General features: G+C 46.5%; 1 protein-coding gene and 1 long non-coding RNA gene across 3 annotated transcripts; both read left to right on the top strand.

Annotated features, from left to right (window-relative positions):
• Positions 1-5,009: 5,009 nt before the first annotated feature.
• On the top strand, positions 5,010-7,612 carry NAT8 (N-acetyltransferase 8 (putative)). 2 transcript variants are annotated; one of them, XM_059133966.1, is made up of 2 exons: positions 5,010-5,300; positions 6,629-7,612. In XM_059133966.1, exon 2 carries the CDS (start codon positions 6,688-6,690, stop codon positions 7,372-7,374), a length of 687 nt encoding a protein of 228 aa, XP_058989949.1. In that variant the 5' UTR covers positions 5,010-5,300; positions 6,629-6,687; the 3' UTR covers positions 7,375-7,612. The 2 variants fall into 2 exon arrangements, with proteins under 2 accessions (XP_058989949.1, XP_058989950.1); XM_059133967.1 differs by lacking the exon at positions 5,010-5,300 and adding an exon at positions 6,077-6,141.
• Positions 7,613-11,304: 3,692 nt separating this feature from the next.
• Positions 11,305-16,539, top strand: LOC131840305 (uncharacterized). Its single transcript, XR_009357313.1, has 2 exons — positions 11,305-11,719; positions 16,167-16,539. It is a non-coding gene; the product is annotated as an uncharacterized LOC131840305 (long non-coding RNA).
• The last annotated feature ends 214 nt before the right edge of the window (positions 16,540-16,753 follow it).

The following is a 16,753-nucleotide window of genomic DNA, read 5'->3' as shown; positions in this document are numbered from 1 at the left end:
AGACCATAAGGTCTCTGCTGCATCCACTAACTCTTGCTGTCATGGTATCCATAGGCCATAAATGATGAGTATGGCTGTGTTTCAACAAAATTCAATTGACAAAAATAAATGGTGGGCAGGATTTGACCTGTGGCCATATTCTGTGGACTTCTGGGTTAGATTAGGCTTCAGTTGTAGTCCCTAAAGCTCACTGGCTTCACACAACAGACAAAAGTCTGTGTCATCCTCAGTCTGCATAGCCAGGGTGAAGCAGTAAACACAAGGGGCAGTGACTCAAACTGGGTCTGCTTATCTCACATTTCATGGTCCAAAGCCAGTCATGTGGTCCTTCCAACCACATAAGGAACAGAGAAGTATGATCCTTCCACATGCTGGAAAGTAGGAAGGTGGAAATAGTGATTTCTATCATGGTCATAAATAATAAAGCATAGGGACATCACTGACATTTCTTGTCTGTAGTGTGCTTAGCATTTTATATGTACTACCTCATTTAGTCTTACTACAATCCGGAGAGATTTTTACCAGCGAGGAAACAGATCTAATCTCTGAAGTCTATTTCAAAAAGTTTCAAACCTAAAGAACAATTAACAATTATACAGGAAAAGTCCATGTACCTTTCCTGTGAATTTACTATTTGTTCTTAACACTTCGCTACATTTGTTTGCTCTTGCCTCTTGCTCTCCTACTTGCCTGTGCTCAGGTGTGTACAATACACACACACACACACACACACACACGCTGAATGATTTGAATGTAAGTTATAGACCTGGCACTCCAGCCTACACAGTGTTTAGTTGTTATATCTCCTTTCATCTACAGCAAAACTTTTAAGAGTGATGTTGACATTTTTTGAAGAGCACCCGAAGTATCTTTCAGAATTCCACACTATCTGGATTTGTTCATGATTTACATCAGCTTAAATATTTTTGGAAGTAATCTTGGATCCTTGCCATTGTGTGTCACCACGCAATGTCCGTTGGCCCCATCATTAGTGATAAAAGTTGGATCCCTTGGTTAAGGCGGTGCCTTCCCCAGACGTCTCCATTACAAAGGCATCTCTCCCTGACAGAGCGTTTCAGCTGCCTGGAACTAATAGTCTGATCCCAATAACCCCAGGCCCCATGCTCTGAATACCTCCGTGGCATGGCTCCTCCCATGCCCCATGCCGTCACTCACTTTCTTTGTATCGACAAGGTACATGTAACATACCTAGTCTCTTCTTACACATTATACTGCTTTTAATGTTTCACTTTTGCAATAAATCTTTGTACATGTTTTTCTTTTGGATAGTTTCTCTAAAGTAGAATTCTTGGGGATGAGCAGCTGTACTCATTAGAGAACTTCCAGAGCAGAAAGGTGTCCTTCTGCCCTACCTACTGCAGCCACTTCTCTGCTCTGGTTTACTAATGGCAGCCACTCTGCACTCACATCACAATATAAGCATAACCTAGTCTGGTTGGTCTCAGAATGAAGTTTGTATTCATCAAATTTGCCTGTTAGTGATGTTTTTATAGTCCTTTCTGCCACTGACCTTCCATGTTCCCCTGTAGATCAATCCTTCCAATACCCCTGCCCCGCCCCTGTTCTGAGAGGTGGACCTATATGGCAGCAAGAGGACTCTTCTCCTTGGCTTCTGCTTAGGTTTGGCCAAGTAGGTGACCCGCAGGAGACTGGAAAGGGGAAGACCATGTGAGGCCGGCATATTTATTCTCCTGGCCCCCTCCCTGCAAGGTCATGTGGGCTGGCTTTGTCCCTGAACCTTTCAACTCCTGAGTCAGGTTTCTGTCATCTCTCCCTCCCACGCTGCTTCAGGCCTCCTGGGCAATAATACACCTTGTTCTTGCACCATCCTCGGTCCCTCTCTACCCACCCATACCTTCAGAATTAGTCCCTTTGATCATCTGCATGAAATCTGCTGGAGTTACCCTAATTTGGAATGCTCTAATTTGAGTTACCCTAATTTAAGAGTGCCTGATACTCTCTCACTCTCTCAGACAATTAGTTGTAAGGTTACAGAACATCTCTGTGGAGCTGGAATCATAGTTCTAGGATTCCTGAACATCTTACTAGGATGACTCACCCATCTACTTCTTTCCCCTTGAAAGGACTTGCCATGATTTTCTTCCACTCATCTTCTCAAAATAATGAGCTCCCAGTAGAAGTTCAGGGTATTGGTCTGACACTGGGTTATGGGGAGCCCTGATGAGAGATTAGTGGAGAATTTAAGGAATTTAAGTTAAATGAAACTGAATTGATGTTCTCTTCTCCTTGAGATTTCCAAAATGTAATGCCATTTATGAACTGTCCTTCTCACTGTCCCATTTCTGGGCTGCGCTGATGCAGTAAGGAATATTTTTCAAAGATTTAAGTGTGGGGTTTTAATGACTTTTTCCTCTTAAATCTACAACCTTTGAACTAATGGTGATTCTACGAGGCCTTGAGTAGGAGATCTCAGCTTTTCTGGCCTTGGTTTCCATTTGTAAATGGGGTCATTGATATCAACCTTAGTTCTTAGATTGTTATGAATATCAAACAGAGCCTAGGAAAAGAGATTCCTCACAGTGCCAGGCATCTGATTTCCCTTTTTGTACTAGCCAGTAGTGCTGAGGCAGACAGGAGTATAAAACAGGACTCGTTGCTGGTGGAAAAGTAGAACAGTTCAGCCACTTTGGACAGCAGTATGGCAGTTCCTCAAAAAGTTAAACATAAAATTACCATATGACCCAGAAATTCCACTCCTAGGTATATACCCAATAGAACCGAAAACAGGTGCTCAACCCAAAACATATACACCAATGTTCCTAACAGCACAATTCACAATAGCCAAAAGATGGAAACAACCCAAGTGTCCCTCAGTGGATGAATGGATGAATGGATAAACAAATGTGGGATATCTCTACCGTGGAATATTATGGAGCCATAAAAAGCCATGAGCTACTGATACAAGCTACAACATGGGTGAGCCTTAAAACAAAGTGGAAGAAGCTGAACGCAGAATTTCGCCTATCACATGATTCGATTTAAATGAAATATCTAAAAAACTGGTTAGTTGTTGCCAGGGTCTGGCAAGAGGAGGAAGAGAGAGAGACTACGTAGGGGTCAGGGGGATGCTTTTGGGGTGTGAATATGCTTTGGAACCATGTAGAGGCAGTGGCTGCACAACATACTGAGTGTGCTGAATGCCAATGAATTGTACACACTACACCAGTTAATTAAAATGGGAAATAATAAACACATGTGCCTTACCTTTGGGAGTTCATGATCTTAGCTAAGTGCCTTTAGACTCTCAGATCCAGCTGAGGCAGAGCCAGGTAGATTCCCACATGCCTCTGTTTCACCATCTGAAGGCCAGAGCCTGGGGTCTCAGCACACCCAAGGTTCCATCATTTGCACAGAGAATGACCCATAAGTCCTCCATCCAGATGCTGCCATCATTTGGTATGATCGCTCAGACTTTTCTCTTTGCATGCTTGCTTCTATACATTAGTTTCAAGTTATGGTTTTCCAAAAATGAATTAAAACCTACTGTTTTATAGTCTTTTTTAAATGTCAATATATCCTCACATTATCATTGTTTATGGCTGTGAGGAAAGATGAAAAACCTGGAGACCAAGCCACTGGGTTTTGAGGAGGCCACAGAACCCAGTGAGAATACAAGGAAGGAGAGCATGGGGACAGATCACAGACCTCTGGTCCCTCAGCTTGACTGTTAGGTTTTTGACTGGTTAATATTAGACTCGCTAGGAAAACTCAACTGTACTTTGGAGCCCCTTTGGATTCCTAGTTCAAATTCTGCTTAACACTGAAACGTTTAAATATTAAAATGTATGAAACCAATGTAGCAAATACCCATGGCTCACCCCTCAGATTTCATGTTAAACTTTACCCTTGTGACCTTGCTGGGTGCCAAAGACCTGTCAGCAGTCTCCATCCACTAGGCCTGGGCCCCAGCTGCCAGCCTCTGGTTTCTGACCAGAAGGCTTCAGGATGGTACCACTAGGGGCACCAAGTCTGTCTCTCCTGCATCCTCCAGAGGTTCTTGCCAGAAATGTGGCTGTCATCTCTGACCCCTTCCTCGTCCTCATTCCCATTTGGGTCATTACAAACTCCTGATATTTCTGCCCACAAGATGCACTACGGGTGGGCTGGTTCTCACCATCTGGATTGCCTCACTCTGTTCCAAGCCACCACTCACTCTTGTAGGGCCTCTGTTAGCCCACGTGGCTCCTTAGTGAATACAGACAGCAGTCCACTGAAGGCACAGTCCAGTGGGCAGTGCCGCCTTTGAGCAAATAAGAAAAAGCTCCCCCTTCACCTTTGGCCAGATTCAGGTCTGTGTCAGGGCTCACGGCTTGGTGAGTGGAGCAGGGCTCTATTTCTGTTCCGACGAGTCCTCCTTGCCCGGATGCTCTTGAACAGTGAGCAACCTGCGTATCTGTACCTGGGGGCTCTTTTTTCACCTGGACTGGGACACTAGCCTGTGGGGGTGGGGGCTATGTGGTTCCACTACGGTCTCCTCCCATTCACTCCCCAGATGGAGCCAGAGCAGGCACAGGTGCACAGAGGCAGGCACACACGTGCACACACAGACCGCTACGTTACTCCCCAGTTAAAAGCATATCGATGGCCTCCTGTCGCTTTTGGAGTAGAGTCCAAACTCCGCAAACTGGGACGATAGGCCCCGCATGCCCAGGCCCCAGCCGCCCTCACCACTCCCTCCCTCCCTCCCTCCCTCGGCCGTGCTGGCCACCTGTCCCCCGAACACTTTGCCTTTGACCTGCCTCAGGGCCTTCACGCCTCAGTCCCCTCAGCCCCGGACGCCCTCTCCCCCTCAGCCTCCCCGCGATCTACCTCTCCCTTCGCGTTCACCCTGAGGGTCCTCCCCGGAAGTTCCCGTCACCCCCGCGGCAGCAGGTCCCTCTCCGCGTCGCGCCGCGCCGCGTGCCTCACGGCTCTCGCCATTGCCGGCCACTGCTGAGGAGCGGCGCGATCTACCTCTCCCTTCGCTCTCGCCCTGAGGGTCCTCCCCGGAAGTTCCCGTCACCCCCGCAAGTTCCCGTCACCCCCGCGGCAGCAGGTGCCTCTCCGCGTCGCGCCGCGCCGCGCGCCTCACGGATCTCGCTATTGCCGACCACTGCTGAGGAGCCCCTGGCACGGGAAACCTGGGTGTGCCAGGCCCTCAGCTCCGGCCGGGCGGCCCACAGGGCGCCTCGCCCAGACGGGCGTTCCATGAAGCTTAACACTCAAGCTTGAGGAGGACGAGAGCCCGGCTTCAGGAGCAGTGGAGAATATTAATAGAGGTTGGCCTTGAGGGTGCGTGGGGAGAAGCGCCCGCCACGTTTCCAGGACGGAAGCGACCCCCTGGACAGCACACGTGTGCCACAGAGAAGGGCTTTTCTGTTGAATTTTTCCCCGCTTTAGTTGCTCTCAGTGCAAAATATTTCACAGCTGCACACACCAGGGGCGCGTCATAGCGGTGGCTGTCCCCGGCTTTGTCAGTGTTGTTTAGAGCTGAAGAGGCAGTCAGGCACGCAGTCGTGGCAGCGTACTCGACAGTACCTTGAACAACCGAATGAATGAAGATGGAGCCTAGTGAGATGAGGCCGGCGAACTGCAAACGATCAGTTTCCCTCAGGCCAGGTAGAGCTAGGCAGGGAGAGAGCACCTTGCGTGCTGAGCCACGGGTCTGGACCCTAGCCTGTAATGACAGCACAAGGCGGGGGTGCAGTCCCCAGGCTCCCAGAAGCTGTGTCCCAGAAGGGGCCAGAAGTGGACACAAGGGCATATCGAGGGGCCAGCTGGGAGATGCTCCAGGCCCCAACCACCAAGGGAGGAACATGTAGGCCGTCTGCCAGGGCAAGATTCCCTGAGATGTTCCAGACCCTGCTTCCTCTGGCAGGCTAATTCCCTGGCGATCAAGAGATCAGTGGAGAATGGGCTTCAGGTTGCATCATAGCCCATCCTCTTGATCCTGGGGCTTCCAGTGTGCAGAAGCCAGCCAATCAGGTGGCCATCCAGGAAGGGGCTGGTTCCTGGTGGTGGAGGGAGCCCTGCACAGTCTCTCCTGGGAATCCAGTCAGAGACTGAGGGCAGAGGCGGTCCTGACACGGCCCTGGACGTTAAAGTCTGTTGTGGTAGCAGGTGAGAGGACTAGGATTGAAAGACAGTTTCTTGAGAGAGGCCTGGAGCCTGGGACCCTGCTCTGGGTATCAAGTCTGGGACTTTTTTAATGTTGTTTTGTTTTGTTTTGTTTTTTTTAAGATTTTATTTATTTATTTATTTATTTATTTGGAAGAAAGAGCACCATCGGGGAGAGGCAGAGGGAGAGAGAGTAGCAGGAGAAGCAGGCTCCCTGCTGAGTGGGGAACCTGACCTGGGACTCGATCCAGGATTCTGAGATCATGACCTGAGCTGAAGGCAGATGCTTAACCAACCAAGCCACCCAGGTGCCCTGATGTTTGACTCTTATGCCACCTCAGTAGCCTAAAAATTTGCAGTCAAGGGGCGAAGGGTAAGCTGTTTGCTACATCCTCTAGGACAAAAGCAGAAATCCCCGGAGCAGTGTCTCCCCCACTTCCGGGAGGTGGCAGAGATGGGGCACTTATCTGGCTTCCTTTCTCTTCCCCAGGGCTGCCAGGAAGGTCGCTCACTCTTGTGGACTTTAAGGTTCAGGCACGGCAGTCCTCCATGGCTCCTTACCACATCCGCAAATACCAGGAGAGTGACCGCACACAGGTCCTGGACTTGTTCTTCCATGCACTGGATGAGTATGGCCCTGCCTCCTTCCGCCACATCCTGAAGCTGCCCCGAACCTTGATGCTCTTGCTTGGGGTGTCCCTCGGCCTCCTCCTGGTCTCTGGCTCCTGGCTGCTGGCCCTCATAGCCAGCCCCACCCTCCTCACTGCTCTGAGATTCCTCTGCAAATACCCCTGGACCAAGTTTACAGCCGACTGTTTGCGCACAGACATGTCCAACATCACCAAGTCCTACTTGAGTGAGCCCGGCTCCTGCTTCTGGGTGGCTGAGGCTGAGGGGCAGGTGGTGGGCATCGTCGGGGCGCTGCCTGTCAAGGAGCGCTCCCTGCACAAGGAGCAGTTGGAGCTGCTTCACCTGTGCGTGGCCTTGGATCGCCGAGGTCAGGGGATAGCGAAAGCCCTGGTCAGGACCGTCCTCCAGTTCGCGCGCAACCAGGGCTACAGCCAAGTCGTCCTCACCACCAGTATGCTGCAGCACTCAGCCTTGGCCCTCTACCAGCGCATGGGCTTCCAGAAGTTGCATCAGTTCTCCCCCCTGTGCTGGAGGCTACTTGCTGTTCCTTTGGTTACGTTTGTCTACTGCCTGCCCTCTGCTCAGGCCTTTTGGGAACATGAGTAGGAAGGTGGCTCACGATCCTTTTCCTGGTGGCTTAGGAGAGGGCCGGCTCTACTGAGGTAGCAAGCAAACCCCAAAGTCTCAGTGTGATGGCACAGTGAGAGCTTATTGTTCCTTCCGTGGGATCCAGGGGGATGGTGGTGGGTGGCTCTGTTCCTTTCTGTCTTTTGGGGTGGCTGCTGTTTGATTTATCTAGCTCCACGGGAAGGCTGCATTAAAACAAATGAATAAAACAAATACACACAAATGAACATTTCTTTAGTTCACTTGTCCACCATCAGCAATTTAGGCTGGACTTGTCTGGCAGCACTTTGGTCTCCTACAACCTAATTCACACATCATCGTGGGGTCAGCTGGAGGGACAGGGCGACCGGGATGGCTCATCTTCCAGCATGCGAACTCAGTGGTGGTTTTAAGGTAACTACAGAGGAGCAAAAAGTGAAGCAGAGAAAAGCAAATGCTTTTCCAAGCTCCTCGGGTATCACATCTGCTGACATCCCAGACTCAGGAAGAGAAATGGGCCCCGCCTCTTTAGTGAGAGGAACTGAAATCACATAGCAAAGGGTGCCAAGAAAGAGAGCAAGAAGAATCCTGGGAGAAGGACTGGGGCCCGCAATGCCATCAGCCTGCTTTGGCCCCCACCCGCTGTGTCCGCTGAAAGGGAAGGCAGCCTGGGACAGGGAGTGGCATTTCAATGCCAGCTAGACCTAGAAGTGGTGTGGCCCCTACCGCGCTGGCCAGGTCCCAGTCACAGAGCCCTAACATGCCTCAGGGGAGGCTGGGAATGTGTGTGTCTGGGAAGAGGATATGGGATTGATGAGTTTCGCAGACTTGCAACACCTGGCACCCTGCCTCTTGTCCCAGGGCTCAGAGACCCCAGATTTTTACAGAAACCTCAGCCCTGACCTTTTTGTCCCTAAGTGATACAGTGGCAGTGTGGTGGGTGCCCCACTGTGCACCTTGTCCGGTCAGGTCACCACAGGCACCAGGTCTCCTGACCCAGAGGCCGAGTCCCAGGAAGACCCAGGAAGTTCAGGCACACCCTTTCAGTCTGGGTCTTGTGATATACTCCTATCTTGGCAGTATGCCTGCTCATAGCTTCTCTCCTGTGAAGGATCAGTCAAGTCTCAAACCAGGCCCAAACCTGCCAATTGGCATTGCTGCTGGCACATTTCCCCTAAATGAGGACCTTTCATCAAATGCATAGGATGACTGCAAACATCTTGTTACCCAAGACCGTGGGCCACAACTCTGCTGCCCTCCATTGGGTCTCTTTTCTCCCTAACTTTGGGTGACCCACCATCCCTTCTACCAGGCACTCTACCTCTTCCATGCCTGCAGCTTTTGTACCTTTCCTGCATGCTTCTCAGAAGACTGAGCCATCTAAATCTCCTGTTACACTGTGCCCCACCCCCACCTCACTTCATTTTTAAAATGAAGTTTCTGTTTCCTCCCAGCTCCCGCTTCTAGTTAATGGCAGGGCTTTGGGCCCAGCCTCTCTGAGAGGTAGAGGAAGAGGAGGTTCCCACCAACTGTCCTCGGCCCAGATGGCCTCTCAGGAGGAATTCCCAAGTGGGCTCCAGTTTGTGCTAGAGATGGGGAAGGCCCACAGAGGTCTTGATGCTTTGAAAGTTTTCTTAAGTGACAATTAATTGGTTTGCTAATCCCCATAGACATGGTCCATGCCCTCCAGGGGCTTACAGGTCAGAGCAGGCTTGGAAACCAAGGAGGCAGCAAGTTGGAATATGTTGTCATAAGTGTGCAGATGATGGGGGTACTGGACAAAGAACATCAAAGGGGCACCCCCTCGCCCCACTGACTGGTGGACGGCTTCCCATGAGCCTCTGGTCCCACCTCAGGCAGAGGAAGTCAGGGGACCCCACTGCTCCCTATTGCCTGATCCACGGAGGGTGCTCCAACAGCCAGGGTCAGAGGCCAGGCCTTTCCTGGAGGCTACTCCTTTACTCATATTCCCCAGATCAAATCCACACTCTGAAACAGTGTTTGAAACAGGATTTGTGGAGTCTGAAACAGTGCTTTCCTGCAGAGCTCAGGTAAGGGGCCTAAGGCCAAACAAGTGAACGTGTCTGTTGATGAATTGGAAGGAGGGTATTTAAGTCAAGACTGTGGGCTAAGGACAGCAGGAAGTTAGGCCGGAGCTTAAGACCAGGCACCAGGTATGAGAGAGAAGAAATAAGCTCTGAGACCCAAATGTGGAAGTTCCAAAGCAGGTGACCAAGACAGTTTAGAGGGGTTGCTAAGAGTTGGGGAAAGAAGAAATGGAGAGTGATGGCTGCAGGTTTTCTTTTGGGGCAATGGATATGTTTTGAGTTTCAATGTAGGTGGTGACTTCACATCATGAATATACTAAATGCCACTGAAGCGTACACTTTAAAATTGTTAATTTTATGTTGTATGAAATTCACCTCCAAAAAGTCTTTCGAGATAAAAAAAGGAAGAGCTTAGATGGCTCTAAGAACCAAAGGGAGGATACAAAGGTTTGGAGACAGCAGAGATGTTGAGAAGTTGTTATGGGAGTTACAGCCAGCCATGAGTCTGCCCCGACCAAGCAAAGGATGGGCAAGGTGCCACCTACAACCCCAAGTCCACTGACAGAGAAGCCTTGAGAACACCTATGGACCTTTCTGTGGAGCAAGAGCTGATGGTTGATGTCTTCCTGAGGAATCTAAAAGTCACAATCAGTGCCTATGGGCCTGGAACTCTGGCAGAGGTGGGATGTTCCTGGCTTTGTGTGTGTGTGTGTGTGTGTGTGTGTGTATTTGAGAGAGAAAAGGGTGGATGAGGAGAGAGTTCTTTTCCTGAACTGGGCATAAGGGTATGCAGATAGAGGTGAGGCGGTGGGTTTTAGGGAATGGCAAAATGCAGCTCTGTAACCTTGACAAAGACCTCTTTGGGCAAGTGTAGGGAACTGATAGTTTTCCAGAAAGTAGGAAGGACGGAGGGTGAGGTCCAGGATAATTTTAGAGGTCAGGGACTTGGACCCAGAAGTAAAAAACCCTAGAATGCTGACTCCAAACTTCCCTTCACTTTTCTCCAGCTAATAAGTAATTTGTTCAATTTGAAAGATGAGGTTTTATTCAGACTTTGGTCAAGTTTTAAGAACATCAAGGTTTCCTTTTATGTCCCAGTGTACTGGTTAAACTAGGGTAAGTTCGTTTTTGGTTTTGCCTGCCAGGCACATGCCTCTTCCGTCTGGCTCGCACATGTTGGTGCCCGTGTAGGTGGGTACCTGCAGGAAGGTCTGTGCTCCCCTGCTCTGCCCCTGCCTCCCTTTCTCCCTCCTCCTCGTATTTTTAATATTATGACAAAATATGCATTACATAACATTGACCATTTTAACACATTTTAAATATATAGTTCAGTAGCGTTAACTACATTCAGAATGTTGTACAACTATCATCACTATTTCCAGAACTTTTCAATCCCCCAAAAAGAAACTCTGTAACCATTAAGCAATAATTCCCCTTCACTCCCTCCTCCCAGCCCCTGGTAGCCACCATTCCACCTTCTTTTTATGAATTTGCCTCTAAGTATCTTGTTTAAGTGGAGTCATATAGTAGCTGTCCTCTTGTGTGTGGCTTATTTCACTTATCATAGTATTTTCAAGGTTCATCCATATTGTAGCATACATCAGAATTTTACTACCTTTTGAAGGTAGTAAAGGTGTTTACACACACACACACACACACACACACACACACACACACACACATTTTGTTCTTCCATTTATCTGTTGATGGACATTAGGGTTGTTTTCACATTTTGACCAGAGTTAATTTTTTTTAGAAACCATTCAGAAAAAAAATATTTAAGTTACAGTGGGGACATAGTGACTTTTTAACTGGAAGACATTATCAAGGAGGTTAATGAATAAATTTTGCATGTATTATAAACCAGGTGGTTACCTTCTGAACAAAATCAGTATGAAAATGCTCAGCTTTACATACTGGGGATAAGATAATTTAGATTTTGCTAAAATGGGAAGTTTATTTTAGGAACAACTATGCAGGAAGTATGGACCTGTGATCAGGTAGCAGGCTGGGGTTTTAAAGCTAGCAGGTGACTGGGGAAGGCAGCATCTACTTTGAGCATTAGAGGAAATTAAACAAAGCTCTGCCTCTGTGGGCCATGTCACCCGGAGCTATGGCTAGAGAAAGCCCATAGGAGAGAGCAGAAGCAGAGAGAGCAGAGAGAAGAAAGGTTACTCTCTTCAGTCAATATCTCTCCTCTGGGGGCATTTTAACTCCCTGGGGTGTGAACCAGAGGAGGGGGGACCAGCTGCTTGAAGCAAATGCTCAGTGAGGTAAAGAAGTACCCAAGGGATAAAGTGAGTACCTTCATGGCATGTGGGTCTGGGGAACAAGAGGGCAGAGCACCCTGATGGGGGTCTGGGACCAAGCCCTGCTCCTACTAGCAGCCTGGTGGGATTCAGGGAAGCAAGGTTAGGCAGGGCAGTGAGATGCCAGTAGAGCTTTCTCCGTGGAGCATTCTGAGAGGTAGGAGGGGAAGATGGGGGGGGGGGTCTGTTGTCTGTTGGGTGTAACATGGAGGAAGGGCCCTTTCTCCCAACCACTGAAGGCATGAGGAGTCTGGATCCTTGATGATGTTGGATAACTTGGGGCATCTTTTGAGCTTGAGCTCCAGCTGGATGCGAGGGACTCCAGAGTGGGTATGGGAAGCTGACCTGTGGCCCACACCTACCTCTTGAGGGGCAGACGGGAGAAGGATGAACTGGACAAAGCTGCTGGGGGTTCGGTGCTGCCCACAACAGATTCCTGGCTGGGAGGTGACCCTATCTCTCCAGCTGCCACCCATACAGCATGCCCTTCATTTTCTTTCTCATTGCATACTTTTCAACTGTTACCTTGTTTTCCTTTCAAATGATTTCAAATGTATTGTGTCCTCATTGTTGACAGTATGTAGTTTGTCTATTAAATTGTTTTAGCTTAATTTATCTGCTCTTAGGCTTCCTGACCATTTTTATTTTCCCCCTTCTAAAAAGTTTATATGTATACTATCTTAATTTATAAACTGGCTTTATCACATATTTTAAAAATTATTTCATTTCTTTTAAAAAAATAATGCCTTTAAAATTTCTCTTTGACATTTTTTTTTAAAGATTTTATTTATTAATTTGACAGAGAGAAATCACAAGTAGATGGAGAGGCAGCCAGAGAGAGAGAGAGAGGGAAGCAGGCTCCCTGCCGAGCAGAGAGCCCGATGCGGGACCCGATCCCAGGACCCGATCCCAGGACCCTGAGATCATGACCTGAGCCGAAGGCAGCGGCTTAACCCACTGAGCTACCCAGGCGCCCCTTCTCTTTGACATTTTAAATTGACATTTGACATTTCTCTGTTGACATTTTAAATGTTTTTTTAATTTAGGCTTTTTAATTCCAAGCTATACGTTTTACCAATATCTTAATATTTGTGATTTTTATTTCTTGTAAGTTGTAATTCCTTTCATTGTTATTTATTTTTATTATGAAAAATATACCTAACATAGAATTTTAACCATTTTTAATTGTACAATTCCGTAGTATTAGGTACATTCACTTTGCCATGTAAGCATCGCCACCATCTGCTTTCACTGTATGCACGAAACACCAGCTCTCTGCCCCCCTCATCCAGTCCCCAGCAACCACTATGCTACTTTTTGTCTCTATGATTCACTTACTCTAGGTGCTTCATATAAATGGACCACCTGATTGTTGGCCTTTGTATTTATTTTTTTCTCCCTTAATGCTCAGTTACTGTTTAAATTTCTTTTTGGATTTTTATCTAATTTCTTTGCATCCTGAATTTAACTAAAAAGTGTTTTTTTAACAGAGTGACTTGCTTTGTTGTGCTGATGAGGTCACCCCATATGGAAGGCTGGCCTTGTCCTGCCCACCACTTCTCTATCAAGTTGGTACCTGTCAGTCAATCTATCCTCTTCAGGGCTGGCTTTCCAAAGTCTCTCTGGATGACATGAGACACAGATTCAAAATCCTTCCTGGGCGTTTAGCACCTTAGGTTGTCCTGATGAGACTTCCTGATGTAAGTGGGGACTCTCTTGGTCTCATCTCTTCCATTTCCGTTTTCCCTAGCATTAACTTAGGCTACCCCTAATCCCTGTGGACTCCAGTTGTCAGACAAAAAATAGGACATACCCCAGTAAATTTGAATTTCACAAGAACAGTGGGTAATATTTTAGTATGTTTCAAATATAGCACAGGACTTACACTAAATCATTTGTTCATTTAAAATTAAATTTCCTGGGAGTCCTATATTTTAATTTGTTAAATCTGGCAGCCCTACTGTTGACACTACCCAGAAATCTAAGTTTATGTATTTATTTAGTAATTTCCACCCCAATGTGGAGCTTGAACTCCCAACCAAGATCAAGAGTCAAAGGCTTTACCAACTGAGCCAGCCAGGTGCTCCCCACTACCCAGAATTCTAAACTCGAGTTGAGTCCATAGACTGCCATCTTTGACTCCGAAGTCCAGGAGGAGGAGGAGGAGGGAGTATGCAACAGGCTATTTCCCCTCTGCCTTTTCTTCCAGGCTCTAAGAAAAACACACCAGATTGGGTTAATTTATGATAATTTGTTTTACCATAGGGCAAGGGAATTACAATGTTCGTGAATGTGATCCCAGATCTAGGGAGGCCTTCACCGCTTGGACAGGTTGATATGCATTCCCTGTAAGTCAAGAGCTTCAGAGGACTGACTCATACCAGAGGACTCCAGAGGGCAAGTGCAGGGACTAGTCTGGCTAAGACCCTGGGGTTGGTCTGCACTCTCAGAGTTTGGTGGGACACAGGATGGGCAAGTGTTCTCTGAGGACCAGATCTGGGACGTGCATGCACACTCAAGAGGCCAACATGGAGTATTCTGCTAATAATGAGCATTTCCAATTAATAATAAGTCAAGCAATTTATCATACATGTACAGGCCAGTTGTGTTTGTTCTGTGAAACTGCCTGCTCATGCTTTTATTTAGTCCCTCTTTCTATAGATTATCTTTTTAAAAAAATGACTCATAAGAGTTCTTGATATATTTTGGATACAAATCTTTGTTGGTTACATGTGCTACAATTATCTTGTTTTGTGCCCTGTATTTTCAGTCTTTATTATTTATAATTACCCATTCATTCATCATTCATTTATTTATGGGGGTGGAAAAGGGCAGAGGGAGAGGGAGAATCTTAAGCAGGCCCCATGCCTAGAATGGATTCTGACCCAGGGCTCTAACAAGCCCAAGATCATGATCTGAGCTGAAATGAAGAGCTGGACTCTTAACTGAGACACCCAGGCACCCCTATGGTGTCTTCCAATACAGAATTTTTACATTTCATTAATTGAGTTTATCAATCTTTTGCTGTACAGTTTGTGCTTTATTCCTTAAGACATTTTTCCTTAAGTTCTTAGGGATACTTTCCTATATTTACTTCTAAATTTTGTTGTTTTGCCCTTCACACTTAAGTCTAGTTTTGTTTTTCTCTCAAGATTACATATGTGCTCATCTATTTTAAAGAGTCAGAGTTCTGTAGATTTGTGGTATGTAAGAACAGCCCTACACTTCCCTGTGTATACTCACTTCTATGTCTTTAAAACTTTTAAAAAATTCTAATATAATTAACATAGTGTTATTAGTTTCAGGTGTATAATATAGTAATTCAACACTTCCATACTTCATCCAGTGCTCATCATAGTAAGTGCATTCCTCAATCTCCATCACCTTCTTAACCCATCCCCCAACCCACCTCCCCTCTGGTAACCATCTATTTGTTCTCTATGGTTAAGAGATTGGTTCTTGGTTTGTCTTTTTTTGTTTGCTTGTTTTCTTAAATGCCACATATGAGTGAGATCTTATGGTATTTGTCTTTTTCTGACTTATTCAGCTTAGCATTATACCCTCTAGATCCATCCATGTTGTTCCAAATGACAAGATTTCATTTTTTATGGCTGAGTAATATTCCATTGTGTGTCTGTGTGTACCACCTTTTCTTTATCCAGTCATCTTTTGGTGGATATTTGGATTGCTTCCATATTTTGGCTACTGCAAATAATGCTGCAGTAAACATAGGGGTGCATATATCTTTTCAAATAAGTGTTTTCATATTCTCTGGTAAATACCTAGTACTGGAATTACTGTATCATAAGGTAATTCTATTTTTAACCTTTTGAGGAAATTCCATACTGTTAACCAGAGTGGCTGTACCAGTTTGCATTCCCACCAATAGTGCAAGATTGTTCCTTTTCTCCATAACCTTGCCAACACTTCTTTTATTTTCAATTTTAGCTATTCTGACAGATGTGAGGTGATAGCTCATTGTGATTTTGATTTGCATTTCCCTGATCATAAGTGATATTGAGCATCTTTTCATGCCATCTGTTGGCCATCTGGAGGTCTTTGGAGAAGTGCCTGTTCATGTCTTCTGCCCATTTTCTATTGGACTATTTGTGGGGGGTTCTTGGCATTTAGTTGCATAAGTTCTTTATCTATTTTGGGTACTGACCCCTTATGGGATATGTCATTTGCAAATATCTTCTCCGATCTGTAAGTTGTCTTTTTGTTTCCTTCATTGTGCAGACGCTTTTAATTCTGATGTAGTCCCAACAGTTTACTTTTGCTTGTTTTCTTCGCCTCAGGAGACAGATCTAGAAAAATGCTGCTATGGCCAATGTCCGAGAAATTATAGCCTGTGCTCTCTTCTAGGATTTTTATGGATTCAGGTCTCACTCATTTCCACATATTTTTTTTAAAAAATATTTTATTTATTTGACAGATATCACAAGTAGGCAAAAGGCAGGCAGAGAGAGAGAGGAGGAAGCAGGCTCCCTGCCGAGCAGAGAGCCCGACGTGGGACTTGATCCCAGGACCCTGGAAACATGACCAGAGCCCAAGGCAGAGGCTTTAACCCACGGAGCCACCCAGGAGCCCTTTTCCACATCTTTAAGGGACTTGTGTGGCGGCTTCTTAATGCTCAGTTTTAAGCTTGTCTGTGGACTACTTTTTGGGAATTGAGGCCATGTCTACACTAAGCATGTGCACCCTTCCTACTCTCCAGCTTCCCAGAGATTGGACCACTTGTTGGGGAACAGCAACATTCTATGTTTAAGCTAAGCTACACAGTAAAATTACGATTACTTATCCTTTTATGTAGATTTTTGTTTTCTTTTCATTGGAATTATCTTTTTATGTTGTTTAGTTTTCTATATCGTTGTCACTTATTCAGCTCCACACTCTATCACATGTTTAAACAGATCCCCTAACATTAAGGTGCCTCAGGTAACTTATCAATGAAATACCCCTGAATTCTTTCCCAGAACCTCTGGGCTCCAATCTGGACTGATGACCCTTTTGTGTGCCATT

This window comes from Mustela lutreola, chromosome 9 (genome assembly GCF_030435805.1).
Source record: "Mustela lutreola isolate mMusLut2 chromosome 9, mMusLut2.pri, whole genome shotgun sequence".
Lineage (NCBI taxonomy): Eukaryota > Metazoa > Chordata > Mammalia > Carnivora > Mustelidae > Mustela > Mustela lutreola.
This window is presented reverse-complemented; position numbering and strand designations above follow the sequence as displayed.